Genomic DNA, 21,932 nt, shown 5'->3' on the forward strand with positions numbered 1-21,932 from the left:
TGCTTCTCTTTCCACAGATGCTGCCAGACTTGCTGAGTGATTCCAGCATTTCTTGTTTTTATTTCAGATTTCCAGCATCCGCAGTATTTTGCTTTTATTACAATACTCTAGTTGCTCAACTTACATTGGCTGGGAAATTCTCAATTGTCCGAGACAGTAGTTGTGGATTAAACAACAACTTGTAGTTATTATAGCGTCTTTAAGTAAGAAATCATCCCAAGTGTTTGCCTTCTTAAAAAGTCAGTGTCAATAGTTAAAATTTCAATTTAAGCAGAATTTTTTTTATCAATCAATAAGGATGGACTACAACCAGTATGCACATTTTGAGTTTAATCTGAGTTTAAGATGGCTATAACACACTAGTTATACAGCAAAAACACTGTGACAGGTAGTGAATACAGGTTGGGCAGGACAGCTGGCATGTGTGAACAGCTCTTCTCTTCTTGGTGCCTCGCTTGATCTCGAAGTTTCCATGAACAAACCAAGAGTGTTAGACTAAGACCAGCATGGATCCACCCTAGAGGGTTTCTCTTCACCACTACTGCAACTGGAAATCTTTATACCCTTTATCAGGGGTGGACCTGGGTGTTCTATTGACAGGACTCAACTGTCCTGTAAAAGTTCCCCTTGAATAGAAAGCACTCAATGGTATGTTGAGTTCTTGGTTTAAACCAGGGTTGTCCAACCTTGTGGCGGGGGAGGGCTGCCTTACGATTTTCGCTCGGCCCAGGGAGCTGGTGAGCAAATTTCGCTAGATGAGGGCATTGAAAAATTATCTTACTATTAAAACAACAACAAATGTGCAATTTTATGAAGAAGCTTTAATTGAGAAGACTAATTTATTGACTGACTTTCTCATCACTATATTGAAAACTGATTTAGTGACACACCTGGCATAGTTTTTGCTTGCATAAGTAGTCAATCTGTGCCCGCACACTTGATGTCTGTTCTAATTCCTTATCAGACTATTGAACCATAGCTTGATTCACTAAAGTAATTTCTATTACAAAAATAATTTTCAGGTTAGCTGTCATCGCTTAAGAATTATCATTCCACTTGCTTGTTTCGGGAGAAATGAAACCACCTATTCCAAGTTGAGTTTGATAACATACACACACACACACAAACAGTGCTAATTTCTAACAGCGTCCAGCTCACTATGCTGCTCATGTAGTCATTAAACCAACCAAATACTCAAATAATTGTGATTTTTAAATGTTTGGTTGTAGCAAATTTGCTTTCAGTTTTGTTAAAATACCTGTAATTAGTTTTAATTGCAAAGCATAGACAATGGGCATTTAGCGTAGATATCCATATTTTATTATCTGCTGGTAGCTGATAATACAGAAGAAATGTTGCTTTATATTTTGTTTCAGAGGCATCATAAATGATACAAAGTGATGAAGTTAATTTAACATAGATTAGTTTGAAATGAGAAATTACATTGTTGATTACTGAATTAGATTCATTTTGAGATTAAATTCAAGTTGTCCTACTGTTACATGATCTTTAAATGCAGTAAAAGGCACTTTCACATATACGTGCACACTTAACTATGACATTCAGCCAGGCCCATTTGTCCTGTACAAGCTTCTAGTTGGCACATCTCTCATAAGCACAGGAAGACTGGACCTCCACCATAGTGAAGAATAATAGGCAGTATAGAAACAATACATTTCTTAAACTGGATCAGGATTTAATGGCATTGATAACACTAATTATATGTTTTATGAAGTCTACAATTCTGGACTTCAATTCTTACACCTTCAGTCTTCATAAAATCTGAAATTCAGTCCTTTCATTCTTTGGGCATACACTGAATTAAAATGTTCAGTCTGAGCTGTGGTGAAATGGATTTTCCAGTCTCCAGCAATGCCTGTAACAAAGTGTATCTTATTTACTGTGACAGTTAAAAAAATTTTAGAGTATCGGAAAATGAAGAAATTGCATTTCTACAGCTTTCATGACCTCTGGCTGTAAAGTGCTTTGGGACATCCTATTAAATATTTTGAAGTGTAGTCACTGTTGTATTGCAGAAAACACAGCAGCCAGTTTGCATACAGTTAGCTCCCAAAAACAGCATTGTAATAATGACCAGATTTTTTCTTTAAAAAAGAGGTAATTGTTGAAGCATAAATATTGGCAAGGGCAGTGGGAAGACGCCCTTCTTTGAAATGATACCATGGGAACCTCCAGCTGAGAGGGCAGACAGGGCCTCAGTTTAACATTGTATCTGAAAGCCTGCATGTCCAACAGTGCAGCACTCGCTCAGTATTAGAGTTTGTGCTCAAGTCTGGGGTGGGACTTGAACCCACAACCTTTTGACTCAGAGGTGAGAGTGCTGACACTGATTATTTTCAAGTGTTTTCACAAACATCTATACTATATTGAAAATCTTGCATCTAGTGCTTATTTCCTGTTTTGCTGCTGTTTTACTTTGAGCCGGTCAAAATTGAGGGGGTGGGAATACACAAATCAAAAACAAGCACAGTGGCTTAAAAAAAAACTGCCAATGAGAAAAAGCTAAGGATTTAGAAACAACCAACCAATCCTGAATGATCAGTCATGGAAACCTACTATATATAATAAATTTAAAAGGGTGAACCAATTGAAACACAATATGGTTTTGGAAGGAAAAAATCCACTATTTTCTCAGTAACTGAAGGATGGTGAGAAGTAGCAGGCATCAGTTCTGCGAAATGATGCATGAAGAGACTACACATGTAGCAACATTTGTTTTGAAAAAGCCTCGAGGTATATAAGGAAATCCTATCCAAGTTACCTTTTCTTAAAAAGTTGCTTTTCTTTTGATCCATCAGTTCCTCGGGTACAAAGCTGTAGTTAGACATTTTGTTTTGCTTCATGTTGTTGAATTTGCTTTGGTTCACAATTGCCTCAATTGCATTGTCACTGAGCTGCTTTCCCAGAAACTGCCCTAGTTTCACCAAAACACCTTGCATAGCCTGAAAATAAATATTTTGTCCTTTAAAATTTCGCACATGATCATTGGCAGTCAATTACACAGCACGTTCACTTTGGTTACAGCGTGTACAACAATTTAATATTTTCCAAATGTTAATTTGAAAGAGAAGAAAACCCCACTGATATCATAGAGGTACTATATGCTGTACTATACTCCATTACATTCACATAATGTAGTTCAAATATGCTAATAGAATTCTTGTAGTACAAGAAGCACGTGAATAAGACACAGAAGGGTAAACAGCTCCAATTGTTTTATCGTCGTCAAGCTGGCCTCATTTCAAAATCTAGGAACTTTTCTTGATATTACATTTAGTGAAGAAAGATATTTAAGAAACCCAGGAATCACCAACATTGAGGTAAAAGCAAATATAAAACAGTGCATTTCTGAGTTTGAGACCATGAGTAAAAATTAAGTATCTTCAGAATGGTTTTCATGTTCTTATGCTCCACACTGGACAGGCCCCTCATGTTGTGCAAAGAGGAGGCCAAAATAAGAGTTACGGACAATGCCCATTGTTGAAATACTTAGAAGTTATTTTATCATCCCTAGCTCCTTACAGTGTAAAATTCTCACCCACGGACAAGATAGCGAGAAAAAAAAAATTAACAGCCAGTCTACATGACAGTAATTGGAACAATTTGTTAAAGTTAATTTTTATTTTTAAAGATACAGCAGTGAAACAGGCCCTTCGGCCCACCGAGTCTGTGCCAACCATCAACCACCCATTTATACTAATCCTACACTAATTCCATATTCCTACCTGTCCCTATATTTCCCTACCACCTACCTATACTAAGGACAATTTATAATGGCCAATTTGCCTATTAACCTGCAAGTCTTTGGCATGTGGGAGGAAACCGGAGCACCCGGAGGAAACCCACGCAGACACAGGGAGAACTTGCAAACTCCACACAGGCAGTACCCAGAATTGAACCCGGGTCACTGGAGCCTTGAGGCTGCGGTGCTAACCACTGCGCCACTGTGCATTCAGTTTGGGAAAGAAGGTAGCAGAATGTTTTGTGGAGGATAAACTTTAAGGAAAGTTCCTTTTGGGGACTGGGTTGACAGGATTTTCCTTTTTGCAATGCATGTGAAATCAGCATTTTATCGGAGCAGTTCCTCCAAGGTACATTACTGGACCTGCACCTTCAGTAAATGCAAGCCCATAGAGGAAATTGTCCCTACTGCCCTCTCAGCTCAGCCTTTTACCTGAATCTAGACCTCAGAGAATGAACATGTCCTCTCCTGTCTGCTCTAGGGTGTTCCTATATGAAATTAAGCAAGTTGAAAGCATATCCTAGTGAGCGCAGGCCCATAGTACAAAGCTGCCTGCAAATTTGCACTCGCTTGAAGTTACTCAAGCAATAGAGGCAGATAGCCATAAGACTAATTTGTATTGGAGGATTTAGTTAAGAGGAAAGACTGGAGAAACCTTTGGTTTTGAAAGGAGATGATGGCAGGAACATTTGATATGTTAAATGGCAAACAGTAAGAAGTGGTAAATCTGGAACCCTGCTTCAAACTAAACTATGATATTGGGACAAGACACAGATTTAAAACTACTAAAGTAGGACTGATATCAGAAGTTCTTCGCACAAAGGGGAGGTGAAAGCCCCAGAATTATTTAATAAGCATACACGATGATAAGGATCTCTGGGGCCTTTCTGAAGGGTTGAATTAGGATGCGCCAAATGGCCCTCCTCCTCAACATCCACCTTGCAAAAACAAAATGAGAGCCACAGGCTTCCAAAGTTGTTGGGAGGAGAGATTTGCCTCCTGCAAAAACAACAAGCACAGACAATAATAGCACAAAAACCTTACAGATTAGGCTGAGGATATTGTTCTTTTTCAAATTAAGATTATATTCTTGCTGTGAGACAGAGTATAAAGCTCTGACTGAATTGCCTCACTAGATCATGGGCCTATACTAAGGTACATGGAGTGGAATGAATAATGGACCTGGTACATATCTAAGTTCTTCCTTTATCAAATGAGATTTGATATGTTAAAATGCACACTCAGTAGCAATCCATATTAGTGGGTTTAATTTGGAACATCATGCAACAGTCATCATCTCTGGTGTTAATGCTAATACCAGAAGGATTCATTGAGGCGATTCAGTAGAAAGCTTTAATAGTTGATTATATTCTTCCATTTATCAAAATCTCTAATCAAAGCAAACTGGTCAAAGCTCTCTGGGCTACAAGGACAAATAAGTCAAAATCAAGAGTTTATTTGATTGTGGTTTAATGATATAGTCTCCAGTCAAGGTCCGTACATCACATTATCCCAACATGTAGCTGATAGCAGCTTTCAAGGTCGAAGTGCACCTTAATTTGTAATCTAAAATTGATATGACATAAAACTATAATACAAAACATGTTACCCACCGCAGTCATTTATCCTTTATATATATATATATACATATATGTATGTAAATGCTCAGTTTAGCAATAAATGTTTGTTGTCTATTATAAAACACAATTTAAAGAAATATTCCCTTTTTTAGAATTTAATGTGAAAAATTGATGAAAGCGGGGTTTACACAACTTCATCTATAATTATTGGGAACCAAACATGTCGCATATTAAATAAAATGTAGATTGTATTGGTTCATATTACAACATTAAAGAGTAAATTTAGTTGCAGAACTGCCAAAACTCAAGTCTTATTGTAATTATGCTGTATAATTAGAGATCGAATGGACTAGCTCTAGTAACAGAATTGGACTTCCAGCACCTGCATTTGAACCCTAATTCTAATAGTTATTTGGGTTCAGATACTCTGTCAACAGTCTTGTGGTGGAGAACACTCCATCCTTAAAACTAAAGAACAGTCTAATGTTACAAAAGTACTTGCATTTTTTGTTAAATTTTGAGGACTTGTGTTTTATTTGGGAAAACTGCAAAGGATTCCATGGATTTATTTTCACTGGGGTCATTGAAAGGAGTCAGAGCTCTTGTTTGCAAACAACATGTACTGGAAGTCACCTGTCTTCAGATAAATACCCAGCAAGGGCTTTTTGCCTTGCGGGAGATGTTTACAGAGAAGTGACAGGTCAAGATTTATAGGGGTCAGAAGGCTTAACTCTTGAAATATTGTTTTGGTTTCACTTTGGACAGTCGTTGGAGTTTTAAAAACCAGCCAGAAGAGCAGTCACCCCAGCTCAGCCTTTTCCATCTCTTTGAAAAGCTCTTAGAAGCAAGCGTAAGAAATAGAGAAATTGATGCTACATTCGTCCTGAAAGGCCTGCTTGAAACCCATTGCCACATTTCTCCTCAAACACTGGAAAACCTGCTGGATAAATCCTCGACACTGCCTGAACGAATTGCTCTGGAGAAAGATCCTTGTGACAGCCATCTATGCATATTTAGGATGCCAAACCAAAAAGGGACAACTGACATCTTTCCAATCCTTCTCCGTTTTTCTTCAAGAATTAGCAAGAATTTGACCAAAGTATTCTTTTCTGTGTTTTGTTTTATAACAGAGCTCTGAAAAGAAAATCTCTCTTTTTCCAGTTAACCAGTGTGTGTGTGTCTGTGGCTAAGGTAAAAGGGAACTTTCATATTTCAATCTCTGTTAATGCTTTGCTTCATTACTGGTCATCTCTCGTTTGATAAATTTTTAATTTTGTTGTTTATTAAAGAAACCTGGTTGGTGTATTTTATTCTGGGATAAAGAGGAGAGTCTATGATTGACCATATCGGTAACTGGGTAAACATTTAAATATATGTTGTGACCTGTGGAGAGGTGGAACAAGAAAAGACAGTGTACTCCTCCTACCTCGGTTGTAACACTTACTTTAATAAAACAGATGTTGGACAGTTAAAGGGCAGACTTTCCTACCCTCCTAACTAGAGGGAATGGCAAGTTGCAGCAGTGGAGGCACTAAAAGGAAACAAAACAAAATGTTCACATACCTGTAACATCTCTTCGTAAGTTAGAAACAAAAAGTTATCCTGATCCTTTAAAGGCCACCAACTCTTAATATGCTCAAACCAGGAGCCAAACATTACTATTTGAGGGGGAGGAAAAAAGAGAGTTTGATAAATGTTGTCAAACATACAAAAAAGTATAAAAGCAAAATACTACAGATGCTGGAAATCTGAAACACAAACAAGAAATGCTGGAAATACTCAGCAGGTCTGGCAGCATCTGTGGATCTCCACATCTCTCTCCACAGATGCTACCAAACCTGCTGAGTATTTCCAGCATTTCTTGTTTGTGATACAAAAAAGTATTGCTGTCCTCAGGAATCATTTGCTATATAAACCAAACTACCAGTTTATCATCAAAGCACTCATACTAAAGAATTTCAGTTCTAGACCACAATACTGGTAGATAGCAAACTTGAACATTTTTCCAAAAATACCCAGCCACCAAAGAAATAAGCACATTGCATGTCCAGTATAATAACTGCAGTGCTTGACGACACTGTTGTAATTGAAATATGCTGTTGGAGCTAAAGTTTGTTTCACTACACATTGTATAGAAATAGCACAGCTTTTATTTATGGACATGACATGGACTCAATGGGCCAAATGGCCACCTTCTGTGCCACATAATGACTTTGACACACATTTTGTACTCAATTGTTAGCTGTTAAAGTGTGACCAGACTGAAAAGAAATTATGACAAGCCATGAAATCTTAACTAAAAGAAACATGGGGATTTTATGTCCTCCCATCGAAAATGACAATTAATTAATTGATAAAGAAAATTACCCTTTCCTTCCAGGAACTTATGAATGAACTCTTCAAAGGTGCCTGGCTTCTCCAAGAATGAGGCCATATTGTGATAGTGAAAGGAAGAAACAAGCGCATCCTTTGGATTTCGGGCCACATAAACAACCTGCAAAATAATGCAAAAAAGTAAAATACAAATAGATATCAATATACAATCAGTTTAATATATTCAATTTAAGAATTTACAGTTTAAATCATTGTACAATTTGATTGAATGACATTCTGGGAACAGTATGATATCATAGCTATTACAGAAACATGGCTTAAGGAGGGACAGGAATGGCAGCTCAACGTTCTTGGTTACAGGGTTTTCAGACACGATAGGGAGGGGGATAAGAAAGGTGGGGGAGTGGAAATCTTGGTCAAAGAAACTATTACAGCTGTGAGGAGGGATGATATGTTGGAAGGTTCATCAAATGAGGCCATATGGATTGAGCTAAGGACCAATAAAAGGGTCAATCACACTGCTAGGATTTAAAGTGATTGATAGAAAAATTAGAGGAGAGTTGAGGAAAACATTTTTTCACCCAGAGGGTGGTGGGGGTCTGGAACTCTCTGCCTGAAAGGGTAGTTGAGGCAGAAACCCTCAACTCATTTAAAAGGAGTCTGGATGTGCACCTCAAGTGCAGTAATCTGCAGGACTACGGACCAAATGCTGGAAGGTGGGATTAGAAATGGGTGGATCGTTTTTCAGCCAGCAGAGACACGATGGGGCGTGGCCTCTTTCTTTGCCTTAAACTTTCTATGATTCTATTCTGGTACACTAAAATGGGCATGATGGTGTCATGGATAGACTAGAAAAGCAACCAGAGGCCATGTGTTCAATTGCAAGTTGTGAAGTTGATTCAGTAGATCTGGTAATTTGTGGCTGGCACCAGAAAAGAAACATGAGCATGAAAACTGCCAATTGTCACAAAAATCCAATTGGTTCATTAATGTCCATCAGGGAAGACAAGGGAATCCGCCACTCCTATTTGGTATAGTTCATCTGACTCCAGTCTGACACTTTGTGGTTGCGCTTAATGCCTTCTGAAAGGGCCTAGCAAGCCATCAGTTGCAAAAACAATTGCTCAAAGCCAAAGCATAACCTTCTCAGAGCAACTAAGGATGGGCAATCTATGCAATACTGTCCACATTCCAACAACATCGAGCTGCTTATCATGGTGATCAATAAGATAGGAATAATGTGGGTTTCAGGTTTAAACAATTGTTTTAGCTTTTTAAGTCACTGGAGGTCAATTGGGCCAGGGCAGCAAATGGATCATGTCTACCAAACATGCTCATATTGCAGGTACTGTTCGTTGGTTATACTTTGTGTTGGAGTTGTTTTTCCTCTTCCGGCGAGTGGTTGGGTAGTGGGTTGAGGCTAAGCCTTTGGAATCTATTCAGACTACTGTGGTATTTTCTCAATTCCTGACAAGTCAAACATCACTTATTACAATTACCATATGTGCTGTAGATGATTTAACCACATAAGTGTGGAATGGAGAGTTGCACTGAGCCAACTCTGAAAATGCATCTTTCTATTAACAAAAGTCATACTAATCTTGTGAATGTAGAGCTGAAGGGAGAAGAGGAGCTCCCATTCAAGTCAGTGTGCCTAACAGATAAACTTACACAATTTAAAGAGGAGCTCAAGAGTAAGATGTTGCTGTAAAATATCTGTACAGAACATATGAGAATGAAGAAAAAGTTACAATTCTAAAATGCACAAGCACAAAATGCTGAACAAGAATGGAATTAGCAGTAAAAATAGCAAGGTTATGCAAGACTAATCATTGGGATGGCGGGATTGTCTTAGAAGGAGAGGTTAGAGAATACTAGCCCAGTTTCTGCAGAGTTTCTAAGTATGAAAGGTGATCTCAATAATAAAGCAGCCCGTGTCAGCCTTTGGCTAACAAGTTAAGACACACATAAGTGCCAAGCAATAACTATCTCTAACAAGAAACAATCCAACCACATACCCATTCCCTTCAGTGGCACCACCATTGCCTATTTCCCCATTCAATATCCTTTGTGGGGGGAAGAAGGGTCACCATTAATCAGAAGCCATATCAACACTTATTATAAGAGAGGGCAGAGACCATCACCAATGTAGTATGACAACAGTATGCATATCCAGAGGATTCCTGGCAGAAGCTTGCCGAACATACTTACACAGCATTTCCCAGCCCCAAAACCTCTGCTGCCAAATCAATAATGTTGTGGAAACACCATCAACCTCAGATTCCCCTCCAAGTCATATACTATCCTGACTTGGACACATAATCAATACCTTTCGGCACAAATCCGAAATAACCCAACATCACTATAAAAAGGATCACCACTCCAGGGACTGAAGCGGACAACGTAGGGCAACTAAGGATAGGCAAAGTTGCCAACATCCTGAGAACAATATTTTTAAAAATAATTTGGCACCATGGAGGGAATACCAGAACTTGTAAGCAACGTTCCCTTGAAGCTGTGCGGCCATTGGGAATGTGCTGCACAGGGAACTAACAGGCCATGCACAAGCAGCGGTTCCTTTAAGGTGCCTGCATGCACAGCAACAAATGGGCCACATACAGTGAAGGGACATTTTAGGGAACATTGCTTGTAAGTAGTATATCAATCAGAATTTGCACAATAGATTATATGAGCATATGTACATAGAAGTGCATGCAATGACAATTCAGTACCCAAATGGATAAGTGTGCTTATGTACCATCTTGCTCCTTTTGTAAATCAAGGCCAGTCAACCACCATCTACACCCAACCATGATGGAAGGATTCTGAAACTTCATATATACGCACATAGATACTTGAGTATCATGATTAGATACCGTTCACGACTAGAATAATTGGAATTTGTTACAAGATTGCTTCTATTTCTTTTGTAAAATATGTGTTAAGAACTTATATTTGTATTATAGACCCTGATTCATCTGGAATCTTGGAGTTTGCTGAACTTTGTGGGTTTTTTTTTAAAAAAAGGTCACCAGAAGGTTCCTGGATTTGGCTAGAAAACAAGTCTTACTGGAAGGCACCTGTCTGTGGATAATCACCCATTAGGAGTTGTTTTTGACTTGGGAAGATGTTTACAAAGAAGTGACAGGTCAAGATTTATAGATGTCAGGAAGCTTAACTTCTGAAAGCTTTTAGTTTCAGTTTGAACTGTTACAACAGACAGTTGGTTTTGCCTGCCAGAAGAACAGCCCAGCTCTCTCTCTTGAAAACAAATCCTGCATCCGGTGTGTCAGATTCCTATTTCCTCCTGTATTTGAAGAAACCTTGCATGTCGAATGTGTGGAAACTGAAACGTTGTTGCTGCATTCCTATTGTAAGGCCTATTTGGAGCCTCTGTAGCTACATTTCTTGGAAAGCCTACCCTCTCCCTCCCAAATAACCACACAATTCATTCCTTGCCCTCTACCCCCCCCCCCAAACTTGGGCGGCGCAGTGGTTAGAACCACAGCCTCACAGCTCCAGCTGTGTTCGGTTCTGGGTACTGCCTGTGTGGAATTTGCAAGTTCTCCCTGTGACTGCGTGGGTTTCCTCCGGGTGCTCCAGTTTCCTCCCACATGCCACAGACTTGTGGGTTGATAGGTAAATTGGCCATTGTAAAAAAAAAATTGCCCCTACTGCAGGTAGGTGGTAGGAGAATTGAGGGAAGGTGGGGATGTGAGAGGGAAAATGGGATTAATGTAGGATTAGTATAAAATGGGTGGTTAATGGTTGGCGTGGACTCAGTGGGCTGAAGGGCCTGTTTTGGTGTTGTATCTCTCCATGACTCTATAAATGATCTTCCGCATCACCTGGAAAGAACTGATCTAGGAAGATCCTAGTGACAGCCGCATATACGTATTTGGGACACCAAACCAAAACAAAGGACATCTTTCCATATCCTTTTTTTTGTCTTCAAGTATGATCATGTATTCAGCCTAAGTGGAATTTTTTTCAGTGCTTTAAACAAAAATCTCTTTTTTCCAGTTAGCCAGTGTGTATGTGTGTGTATGAGGGCAAGATAAATAAGGGCTTTAATATTTCAATTTGTGTGTGTATGTTTTACTTCATTATTGGTTAAGACTTGATTTATAAGAAACTGACGATTTAGTTGTTTATTAAAGAAACCTGGTTGGTGTATTTTGTTCTGGGGGAAAATAGAGTCCATGATTGACTGTGTCGGTAAGTGGGAAAAAATGTAAATATAATTTGTGACCTATGGAGAAATGGGACTAGAATAAACAGTGCACTCTTCCCGCCTAGGTCGTAACAAGTTTGCATTCATGACCATGACAATTCTGTACCATCACAAAAACCCTACAGCAGATATCACCTCATAGTACTGAACTCACATTGCCTGCAGTGCCAGAAACTCCTGGCACTGATACAGATGATGCAGTGTTAGTTCAACATTGGTATCACTGCAGTTTCACAAGAGGCTGTACAGCCATCCAGTAGTACTACTCTTAACTTGGGGAAGACTTACGTTTCAGACATGCACTGATGACAACACAGACAATTTTGAGACACAAGGAACTATTGTAGCAGTAAAACACATCCACTACTAGTACTAGCACTCCAGAATGTAACAAAACCAAGTTACTGTTACTCTTATCTTTCAGTTTATCATCCTTTCATTGTGCAATTAAGTGTTTGTTGTCCTAAAGCCAAACAAACCACAGTACACAGGAACAAAAGGGCAGGAATAGGAGTGCTATGATTTAAGGTCAAAAAAAGGAAAATGTACAACTGTAGAGCTGACTGGAAGAACTAGACAATGAATGAATCACTGTTTCATTTCCCTGACTGCACTGATGCTAGTTCTTGAAGTGTATGAAGCAGTGTGCGCAATACAGGGCTTCAGTTAATTCCTTAACGTAATGGCGTATGGCAAGAAGCATATTCAGGAGATGTTTCTTTTTATTGCCTCAGAGGTCGCAAAGGTTGAGCAGAGTGCAATTTTAAATGTCACTGCTCATCATAGAGGAGACATAGGGCTGGATTTTATAAGCTCACTGTTGATCTCGGTGGCAAGCTTCATAAATGGTGGTCCTCCTGCGTGGATTGCATGTCACGTAGCCGCCGCTGTATTCAGCGCAGTGCCTCATTTAAATTAAAGCAAAATACTGCGGATGCTGGAAATCTGAAACAAAAACAAGAAATGCTGGAGTCACTCAGCAGGTCTGGCAGCATCTGTGGAAAGAGAAGCAGAGTTAACGTTTCGGGTCAGTGAAGTTCCGAAGAAGGGTCACTGACCCGAAACGTTAACTCTGCTTCTCTTTCCACAGATGCTGCCAGACCTGCTGAGTGACTCCAGCATTTCTTGTTTTTGCCTCATTTAAATTGTTGGGGTGGACCCCCCCCCAGCAATGACGTGGAAGGGGCGGGTGGTCCGTCAATGGCGTCAGGCACCAACGCCATTTTTAAAGGGCTTTGAGCCCTACATTAAAATTTTTAAAGAGATATTAAATTCAAATTTATTAAAAAATTAATGTTTCTAGCCCCTGCTAGATTTGAAAAGATTTAAAAAGGTAAGTGACTAAAAACTGACCTTAGGGAACACTGCTGCATACTACCTCCCAGTCTAAAAAACATCGATCAAACACCACATGCTGCTTTCTGTAAGAATCAATTTCGTATCCATACCACCACTTTCCCCTTACTGTTTGGAAGTCCGAACAATGCAATAACTTCCTTAACTCATGACAAATAGATTTAGTCCTAGAACCATCGACTGTATCCTGTTAAGAACTGTAAACATCATCCTTAGTCAATAGTGTCACACCCGCTGCTCTATCAGTCCGGAATACTTGGTAACCAGGAATATTAGGAACCTATTCCTGACCTTGTTTGAGCCATGTCTGTTCATGCAAACACATCATAATACGATGTAGTAATTTATGTCTGCAGCGAACCAGCTTTATTAGTTAAAACTATGGACATTGACATTCATACAAATCCTCCTTCATTTTTGCTGTTTTCCTCAATTTGGACTTTGCAATTTTTGGGATATTTCTAATTTTACTGTTGTTTATATCTACCAGTTCTCGGATTTCATTTCTGCTCCTTGGTTCCCCTACCAAATTAGAAGGAAAAATACTTCACTTTTGCATTCGATGAATAGAAGGGCTTTGGCATCAGGTGGTAAGGAAGATGTGTTGTAATAAGTCGGGGCGATGGTCTGTTTTCCAACAGTGTTTTACCATTTATTTGCTCCAACCATGGTACACGCTGCCAGTTTGGGATAGACTGTACTGGTGTCAGATCTCCATTGCTGTAAATTAAAGGCAGTATTTCTTGCATCCAAGTAGTACCTGTTCATATAAATGTTACAAGTCATTTGGACTTAGGACAAAAAAGGTGTTCTCACATTGTTTCATACAAGAAAACATGAAATGAGAAAAGGCTATTCAACTCTAGCCTGTGCCTTTCATTCACTATACATCATGGCTGTTCCCCATCATTTGTTCGTCTGAAGAAAAGCATGACAAACAGTTTAGCAAAGCTCCATATACTAAAATAAAAGCAAAATACTGCAGATGCTGGAAATCTGAAATAAAAGCAAGAAATGCTGAAAATACTCAGCAGGTCAGGCAGCATCTGTGGAGAGAGGAGCAAAGTTAACGTTTCAAGTCAGTGACCTTTCATCAGAACTGGCAAAGGTTAGAAATGTAATAGGTTTTAAACAAATAAAGCAGGGGTGGGGCAGGTGTTGATAGGACAGGGTCACAGAGAATAACTGACTAGAAGGTCATGGAACGCAGATTGTGTGACCACTTTGTGCAGCGCCTCTGCTTAGTCCGAAAGCATGACCCCGAGCTTCCGGTTGCTGGCCATTTCAACACACCACCCCTCTGCTCTCATGCCCACATATCTGTCCTGGGCTTGCTGTAGTGTTCCAGCGAACATCAACGCAAGCTTGAGGAACAGCATCTCATTTACCAATTAGGCACGCTACAGCCTGCCAGACTGAACATTGAGTTCAATAATTTCAGAGCATGACTGGCCCTTTTTCATTTTTAGTCATTTTTAATTTGGTTTATTTTAGTTTAGTTTGTTTCATCATTCATTATTTCTTACCACTTTTTTTTCCATGTTTGTGATTTGGGCCAGGGCTATTCATTTTTCTGTCAATTAACACCCTCTGCAATAATGCTTTGTCTTTCAGCACACCATTAACATGCTGTTTACCTTTGCTCCATGACCTTCTGATCAGTTATTCTCTATGACCCTGTCCTATCAACACCTTCCCTTTTGTTATCTCTTGCCCCACCCTCACTTTATTTGCTTAAAACCTATTACATTTCTAACATTTGCCAGTTCTAATGAAAGGTCACTGACCTGAAACATTAACTTTGCTTCTGTCTCCACAGATGCTGCCAGACCTGCTGAGTATTTCCAATATTTCTTGTTTTTACTCCATCTACTAAAGCTGCTTCTACATTGCAACTCAGCAATGGCAAAAAAAGTTTTCAAACTTAAATTTTATATTGCTGGAAGCAGTATAATAGGGGTTAATATCCAAAATTCACACAAGGCATAACAGAAATTTATTAAGAACAGCCAAGTTGTCTGGGTGATACCATCAAGCCATGTTCCTGCTGCAGTAGCACATTTACTAGCCTCAGTAAGGCTAGTGGAGTTCAGGATGACCCAATGAAAAACCCAAAAGGTTTATATTGATGTGGCAGCAGCTGTGGGAGCCTCATGGTATGGGAGCTGGTAGCTAAAGAACGATATAAAACTAATTTAGATGTTTCCAGGGAGTCAGTGATATTAATAGCTTTGCACCATCCACCAAGTCCCAGAGTTTAACCAATTTACATTATAGCACAAATTTTAGAGCTGCAAGAAAAATTCCTTTTCTGATGGTTCAGCTTGGTATATTGTGTTCAGCTGAGCTGAACAGACCAAGATATGTGGCAGGTTGGCTGATTTCAATTAAGTGGTTTTACAATCACCTTCAGTGTCACTGGGCGGAGGAGATCAAAATCAACGGCTCCTGATCAACATTTTCAAGGCTTTGGAGAGGCTGCAGAGGAGATGTACCAGAATGGTACCAGGGATGAAGGAATTCAGTTATGTGTAGAGACTAGAAAAGCTGGGATTGTTCTCCTCGGAATAGAAAAGGTTAAGGGAAGATTTAATAAAGCTTTTCAGAATATAGTAGAATTTGATCGAGTAGGTGGAGAGAAACTGTTTTCTCTGCCAGAAGGGCTGGTAAGCAAATTTAATATAAAAAGCAAAATACTGCAAATTTAATATAACTGTCAAAAGAACCAAGGGGGAGATGAGATTTATTTTTCTAATTTCGCAAATTATGATGATTGGAATGCAATGTCTAAATAGCTGGTGGAAGCAGATTCAATAGCAACTTTCAAAAGGGAACTGAATATATACTTAAAAGAAATATATGCAAGGCTAAGGGGGAAATCGAGGGAGTGGGACTAATCGGTAGCTCTTTCAGAATGAAGGGCAAACATGGGAATGAGGAAGCAAAAGTAACTTAAATCAGCTTTGCATTATACACCGTCGGCCCCCGTACCAACAGCAAGGCAAGCGTCTTTGGAGTTACCAGCTAGTTTAAGTAACTAACCAGCCAGCAAAAATGCTGCAACGTTCAAATAAATGAAAAGTAAACAACAGCGATCATAGATCGGAGCTAGTGCAACTCTAGCTACGAGCATTATTCAAATTAAAAACACGGCGGCTTTCAACATTTGATTAAACAAGATGAACGTTTCGGGTTTCCTTTCGTAATCGGGCAAGAAGTGGATAAATTAAAAAACAGCCATTTCCTCACTGGAGCGGCAAAGTCTTTAAGGGAAATGGAAAAGGACGAAAGTTGAACCCCAAAGAAAAACAAATGGCATAACTCAGCTTTTAGTTGTAACTAGTCTGTTCTTGGTGCCATGAAAATGATACACGTATTCAAACACAGGGAAAGGGAAGATAATCCGCACAAAGTGTACTTTACTTTTTCCATGCACGTCTCAATAGTTCGTCGGTTTAGGAATAAGGAACTGCAAAAATATTTTACTTCCAAGGTTACATTTCAAAACTTGCGATTGTACTCAAACCTATAAATGGAAAAGGTCACGTTCATGTCGTTAACTGTTGCTTTTTAGAAATATTATCATTCCAGTCTACCGAGAAGTGAGGAACATATTGACAGGTTGCTGAGAATTAGCCAGAGACGGCCCATTTCACCCTGCCCCGAGAGCTCCCGGACCCTACCTGATTTGGGGTAAGTGACAATGAAAACATCGTCATCCCGAACCTGGAATTCCTCCCGAGCATACCTCAGGCTTTCTTCCGAGTGGACGTGAGTGGGGAATAACAACCCCTCATATAGAATATTCAGCTGTGGCTCACTCATTGTTTCGTCTTTCTGTCAGGCACGATAATGAACTCTACCACTGACCTGCATCAATCCCCAATAGCAGCAGTGCTTTTGCGTTTAAGACGCATGCTCCCTGAAAATCAGCAATAAACAATGGACACATTTATAAACCATATCCAGCTTGGGACTATTTTGCAATAGTGACGCTGGGGTAATTAAGTGTCACCAGCACAAAAAAGTAATTGCAAGTGCCCTCTCAGGAGGAGATTATTGTCACATATTGTTTTGTCTTCATGTTTTCTGGTTCCCAGATGTTGGAAAGAATCACACTTTAAACTTGGAATAGGCTGGAATCAGTCTTGTTTATTACAGTACCAAGCTGTAAACATAGAAACATGGAAAATAGGAGCAGGAGTAGGCCATTCGGCCCTTCAAGCCTGCTCCGCCATTCATTATGATCATGGCTGATCATCCAACTCAGTAACCTGTTCCCCCTTTCGCCCCATACCCTTTGATCCCTTTCGCCCCAAGAGCAACATCTAACTCCTTCTTGAAAACAGACAATGTTTTGGCTTCAACTGCTTTCTGTGGTAGCAAATTCCACAGGCTCACCACTCTCTGGGTGAAGAAATTTCTCATCATCTCAGTCCTGAAAGGTTTACCCCGTATCCTTAGATTATGACCCCTGGTTCTGGACTCCCCCACCATCAGGAACATCCTTCCTGCATCTACCCTGTCAAGTCCTGTTAGAATTTTATAGGTTTCTATGAGATCCCCCCCCCTCCCCCCGCCCCACTCTTCTGAACTCCAGCGAATATAATTCTAAACGACTCAATCTCTCTTCATATGTCAGTCCAACCATCCCAGGAATCAGCCTGGTAAACCTTCATTGCTATAGAGGGGTAAACTCCCTCTATAGCAAGAACATCCTTCCTCAGATAAGGAGACCAAAACTGCCCACAATATTCCAGGTGTGGCCTCACCAAGGCCCTGTATAATTGCAGCAAGACATCCCTGCTCCTGTACTCGAATCCTCTCGCTATGAAGGCCAACATACCATTTGCCTTTTTTACCGCCTGTTGGACCTGCATGCTTACCTTCAGCAACTGGTGTACAAGAACACCCAGGTCTTGCTGCATATTCCCCTCTCTCAGTTTATAGCCGTTCAGATAACAATCTGCCTTCCTGTTTTTGCTACCAAAGTGGATAACCTCACATTTATCCACATTATACTGCATCTGCCATGCATTAGCCCACTCACTCAACTTGTCCAAATCACCCTGAAGCCTCTCCTCACAACTCACCCTCCCACCCAGTTTTGTGTCATCTGCAAATATGGAGATATTATATTTAGTTCCCTCATCTAAATCATTAATATATATTGTGAATAGCTGGGGTCCTAGCACCGATCCTTGCGGTACTCCACTAGTTACTGCCTGCCATTCGGAAAAAGACACATTTACCCCTACTCTTTGTTTCCTGTTTGTCAACCAATTTTCTATCCATCATAATACACTACCCCCAATCCTATGTGCTTTAATTTTACACGCTAATCTCTTATGTGGGACTTTGTCGAAAGCCTTCTGCAAGTCCAAGTAAACCACATCCACTGGCTCCCCCTCATCAACTCTACTAGTTACATCCTCGAAGAATTCTAGTAGATTTGTCAAGCATGATTTCCCTTTCGTAAATCCATGCGGACTCTACCCGATTCTACCACTGTTCTCTAAGTGCTCTGCTATAAAATCTTTGATAATGGACTCTAGAATTTTCCCCACTACCGACATCAGGCTGACTGGTCTATAATTCCCTGCTTTCTCTCTACCTCCCTTTTTAAATAGTGGGGTTACATTAGCTACCCTCCAATCTGTAGGAACTGTTCCAGAGTCTATAGAATCTTGGAAGATGACCACCAATGCATCCACTATTTCTAGGGCCACTTCCTTAAGTACTCAGGGATGTAGATTATCAGGCCCTGGGGATTTATCGGCCTTCAATCCCATCGATTTCTCCAACACCATTTCTCTACTAATACTGATTTCTTTCAGTTCCTCCCTCTCACTAAGCCTTGTGTTCCCCAACATTTCTGGTATGATATTTGTGTCCTCCTTTGTGGAGACAGAACCAAAGTATGCATTTAGTTGGTCAGCCATTTCTTTGTTCCCCATAATAAATTCCCCTGTTTCTGACTGTAAGGGATCTACATTTGTCTTCACCAATCTTTTTCTCTTCACATACCTATAGAAACTTTTACAGTCAGTTTTTATGTTCCCTGCAAGCTTGCTCTCATACTCTATTTCCCCCTTCTTAATAAATCCCTTGGTCCTTCTTTGCTGAATTCTAAACTGCTCCCAATCCTCAGATCTGCTGTTTTTTCTGGCAAATTTATATGCCTCTTCCTTGGATCTAATGCTATCTCTAATTTCCCTTGTAAGCCATGGTTTGGCTACCTTTCCCGTTTTACTTTTGCACCAGACAGGGATGAACAATTGTTGCAGTTCATCCATGTGCTCTTTAAATGTTTGCCATTGCCTATCCACTGTCATCGCATGAAGTAATGTTTCTCAATCCATCATAGAACCTGGTTGAACTGGTTCTTGTGTTACATATAACATGACTCCCCAGTGCAGCCGAGAATGAGGCCCCCCCACCACCACACTAGAACACTTACACATAACAACTAGTTCCCAGCTAATTAGTTCCTAACACTTTGCAGATAGTATAACAATATATGCTTATATAATATCCATCTTTCATTAAAACATAATGCCCCTATATCAATATAACTGTCAATATAAATAAAGATTATCCAACTTGTGGAAATAATCTGAACCCCTTTTTAGAGTCTTTTATAGTGTGTATTTTTTATTATTATTCACGGTATCGCTTGGTTGGTAAGATTTTTTTTTTCCAAAATATACTTTATTCATAAAAATCTGTAAAAAATACATTACCAAACAGTTTCAAACAGCACCAAGTCAAAAATTACAAACATTGCAAAGGAGGTCCGTTTGTTTCAATACAATCATGAGTTGCCTCACAACCCTTCCATTTCACATTTGTCGTGTCAGATACATTTTTACATTTTACAGCAGACAAAATTTTCCCGATACAGCTCGAGGGGTTTCCCATGGATCCAGCCCCTCAGTTCAGCTTGGTGGGGGGACCTTACACTGTGGTCTTCCCCCATTGAGCCTTTGCTGCGGCTGCCCCAAGCTTTAGTGCGTCCCTGAGCACGTAGTCCTGGACCTTGGAATGTGCCAGTCTGTAACATTCGGTCGTGGACAACTCTTTGCGCTGGAAGACCAGCAAGCTTCGGGCAGACCAAAGGGCGTCTTTCACTGAATTGATAGTCCTCCAGCAGCAGTTGATGTTTGTTTTGGTGTGCATCCCTGGGAACAGCCCGTAGAGCACAGACTCCTGTGTTACCGAGCTGCTTGGGATGAACCTCGACAAAAGCCACTGCATCTCTTTCCACACCTGCTTTGCAAAGACACATTCCAGAAGGAGGTGGGCAACCGTCTCTTCCCCACCACAGCCACCGCGGGGGCATTGTGCAGAGGGGATGAGACTTCGGGCATGCAGGAAGGATCTGTCGGGGAGGGCTCTTCTCACCACCAGCCAAGCTACATCTTGGTGCTTGTTTGAAAGTTCTGGTGATGAGGCATTCCGCCAAATGACTTTGGCGCTCTGTTCGGGGAACCATCCGACAGGATCCACCGTCTACTTTTCTCGTAGGGCCTTGAGGACATTCCGTGCAGACCACTGCCTGCTGCCTGATGGATTGGTGGTCAAAGGTGTTTTCCCGCAGAAACTGCTCCACGATGGATAGGTGGTACGGCACGATCCAACTGGATGGAGTGTTCCGCGGCATTGTCACCAGACCCATCCTTCGCAACACCGGGCACAAATCGAACCTCAGCACGTAGTGACACTTGAAGTTTGTGTACTGGGGATCTACACACAACTTGATGCAGCCGCACACGAAGGGTAAGATGTTGTGCCTCCATCTTGTAGATTTGGCATTTATTGCTCTCAGTGGTGAGTTGGCACACTGTACAGGTGATATCGTGTCACTTGCTGGTGATGTTATTAATGTTGTCTCGCTGGATAGTGATGTTTCCGGTGTTGTTGATGGTCTTTTCTGTTTTTCCAGCTCAGGTGTAGGTCAAATATGGATTCTGTTCTTTCCTGGTCACTTGAAGGATGTATTTTTCTTGGCAGAGTTGTCATATTTTCTTCCATTTAACAGCTCTGCAGGTGATTTCATGTCAGCCTTGAGAGGTGTGGATCGGAGTGACAATAAGGCCAGGTTTGGGTCTTCCTTCATCTCTTGGCATTTCACAAGTGTTCTTTTGACCGTCTGGATGTGTCTTTCTATAAATCTGTGTCCCCTTGGGTAGTGTGGTGATGAGGTGATGGTGTTGAACCCATACTGGTCAGCGAATTCCTTACGTTCTCTGGATGTAAATTGGGTGCCATTGTCACATATTGGGCAGCACAGTGGCGCAGTGGTTAGCACCGCAGCCTCACAGCTCCAGTGATCCGGGTTCGATTCTGGGTACTGCCTGTGTGGAGTTTGCAAGTTCTCCCTGTGTCTGCGTGGGTTTTCGCCGGGTGCTCCGGTTTCCTCCCACAGCCAAAGACTTGCAGGTTGGTAGGTAAATTGGCCATTATAAATTGCCCCAAGTATAGGTAGGTGGTATGGGAATATAGAGACAGATGGGGATGTGGTAGGAATATGGGATTAGTGTAGGATTAGTATAAATGGGTGGTTGATGGTTGGCACAGACTCGGTGGGCCGAAGGGCCTGTTTCAGTGCTGTATCTCTAAATAAAAATAAAATAAATTAACCTTTCAGGAATCCCTTGTTTGA

The 21,932-nt window shown here is 40.5% G+C and overlaps 1 protein-coding gene across 1 annotated transcript; it reads right to left on the reverse strand.

Annotated features, from left to right (window-relative positions):
- Positions 1-308: 308 nt before the first annotated feature.
- Positions 309-17,206, reverse strand: LOC137384463 (sulfotransferase 2B1-like). The gene is made up of 6 exons (XM_068058571.1): positions 16,951-17,206; positions 13,819-14,027; positions 7,711-7,837; positions 6,907-7,001; positions 2,783-2,963; positions 309-1,876 (listed from the first exon to the last, which is right to left on the reverse strand). Exons 1-6 carry the CDS (start codon positions 17,090-17,092, stop codon positions 1,767-1,769), a joined length of 864 nt encoding a protein of 287 aa, XP_067914672.1. The 5' UTR covers positions 17,093-17,206; the 3' UTR covers positions 309-1,766.
- Between the last annotated feature and the right edge of the window lie 4,726 nt (positions 17,207-21,932).

Source organism: Heterodontus francisci, chromosome 26 (genome assembly GCF_036365525.1).
Source record: "Heterodontus francisci isolate sHetFra1 chromosome 26, sHetFra1.hap1, whole genome shotgun sequence".
Lineage (NCBI taxonomy): Eukaryota > Metazoa > Chordata > Chondrichthyes > Heterodontiformes > Heterodontidae > Heterodontus > Heterodontus francisci.

Bases quoted from the DNA above. Each gene is read 5' to 3' on its own strand.
- LOC137384463 (XM_068058571.1), bottom strand. From the start codon at position 17,092: ATGAGTGAGCCACAGCTGAATATTCTATATGAGGGGTTGTTATTCCCC. The intron at 7,002-7,710 runs GTAATTTTCTTT...CCCCTCAAATAG, and splicing joins TAAGTTCCTGGAAGGAAAGG to TAATGTTTGGCTCCTGGTTT. The intron at 2,964-6,906 runs GTATGTGAACAT...ATTTATTTTCAG, and splicing joins CTTACGAAGAGATGTTACAG to GCTATGCAAGGTGTTTTGGT.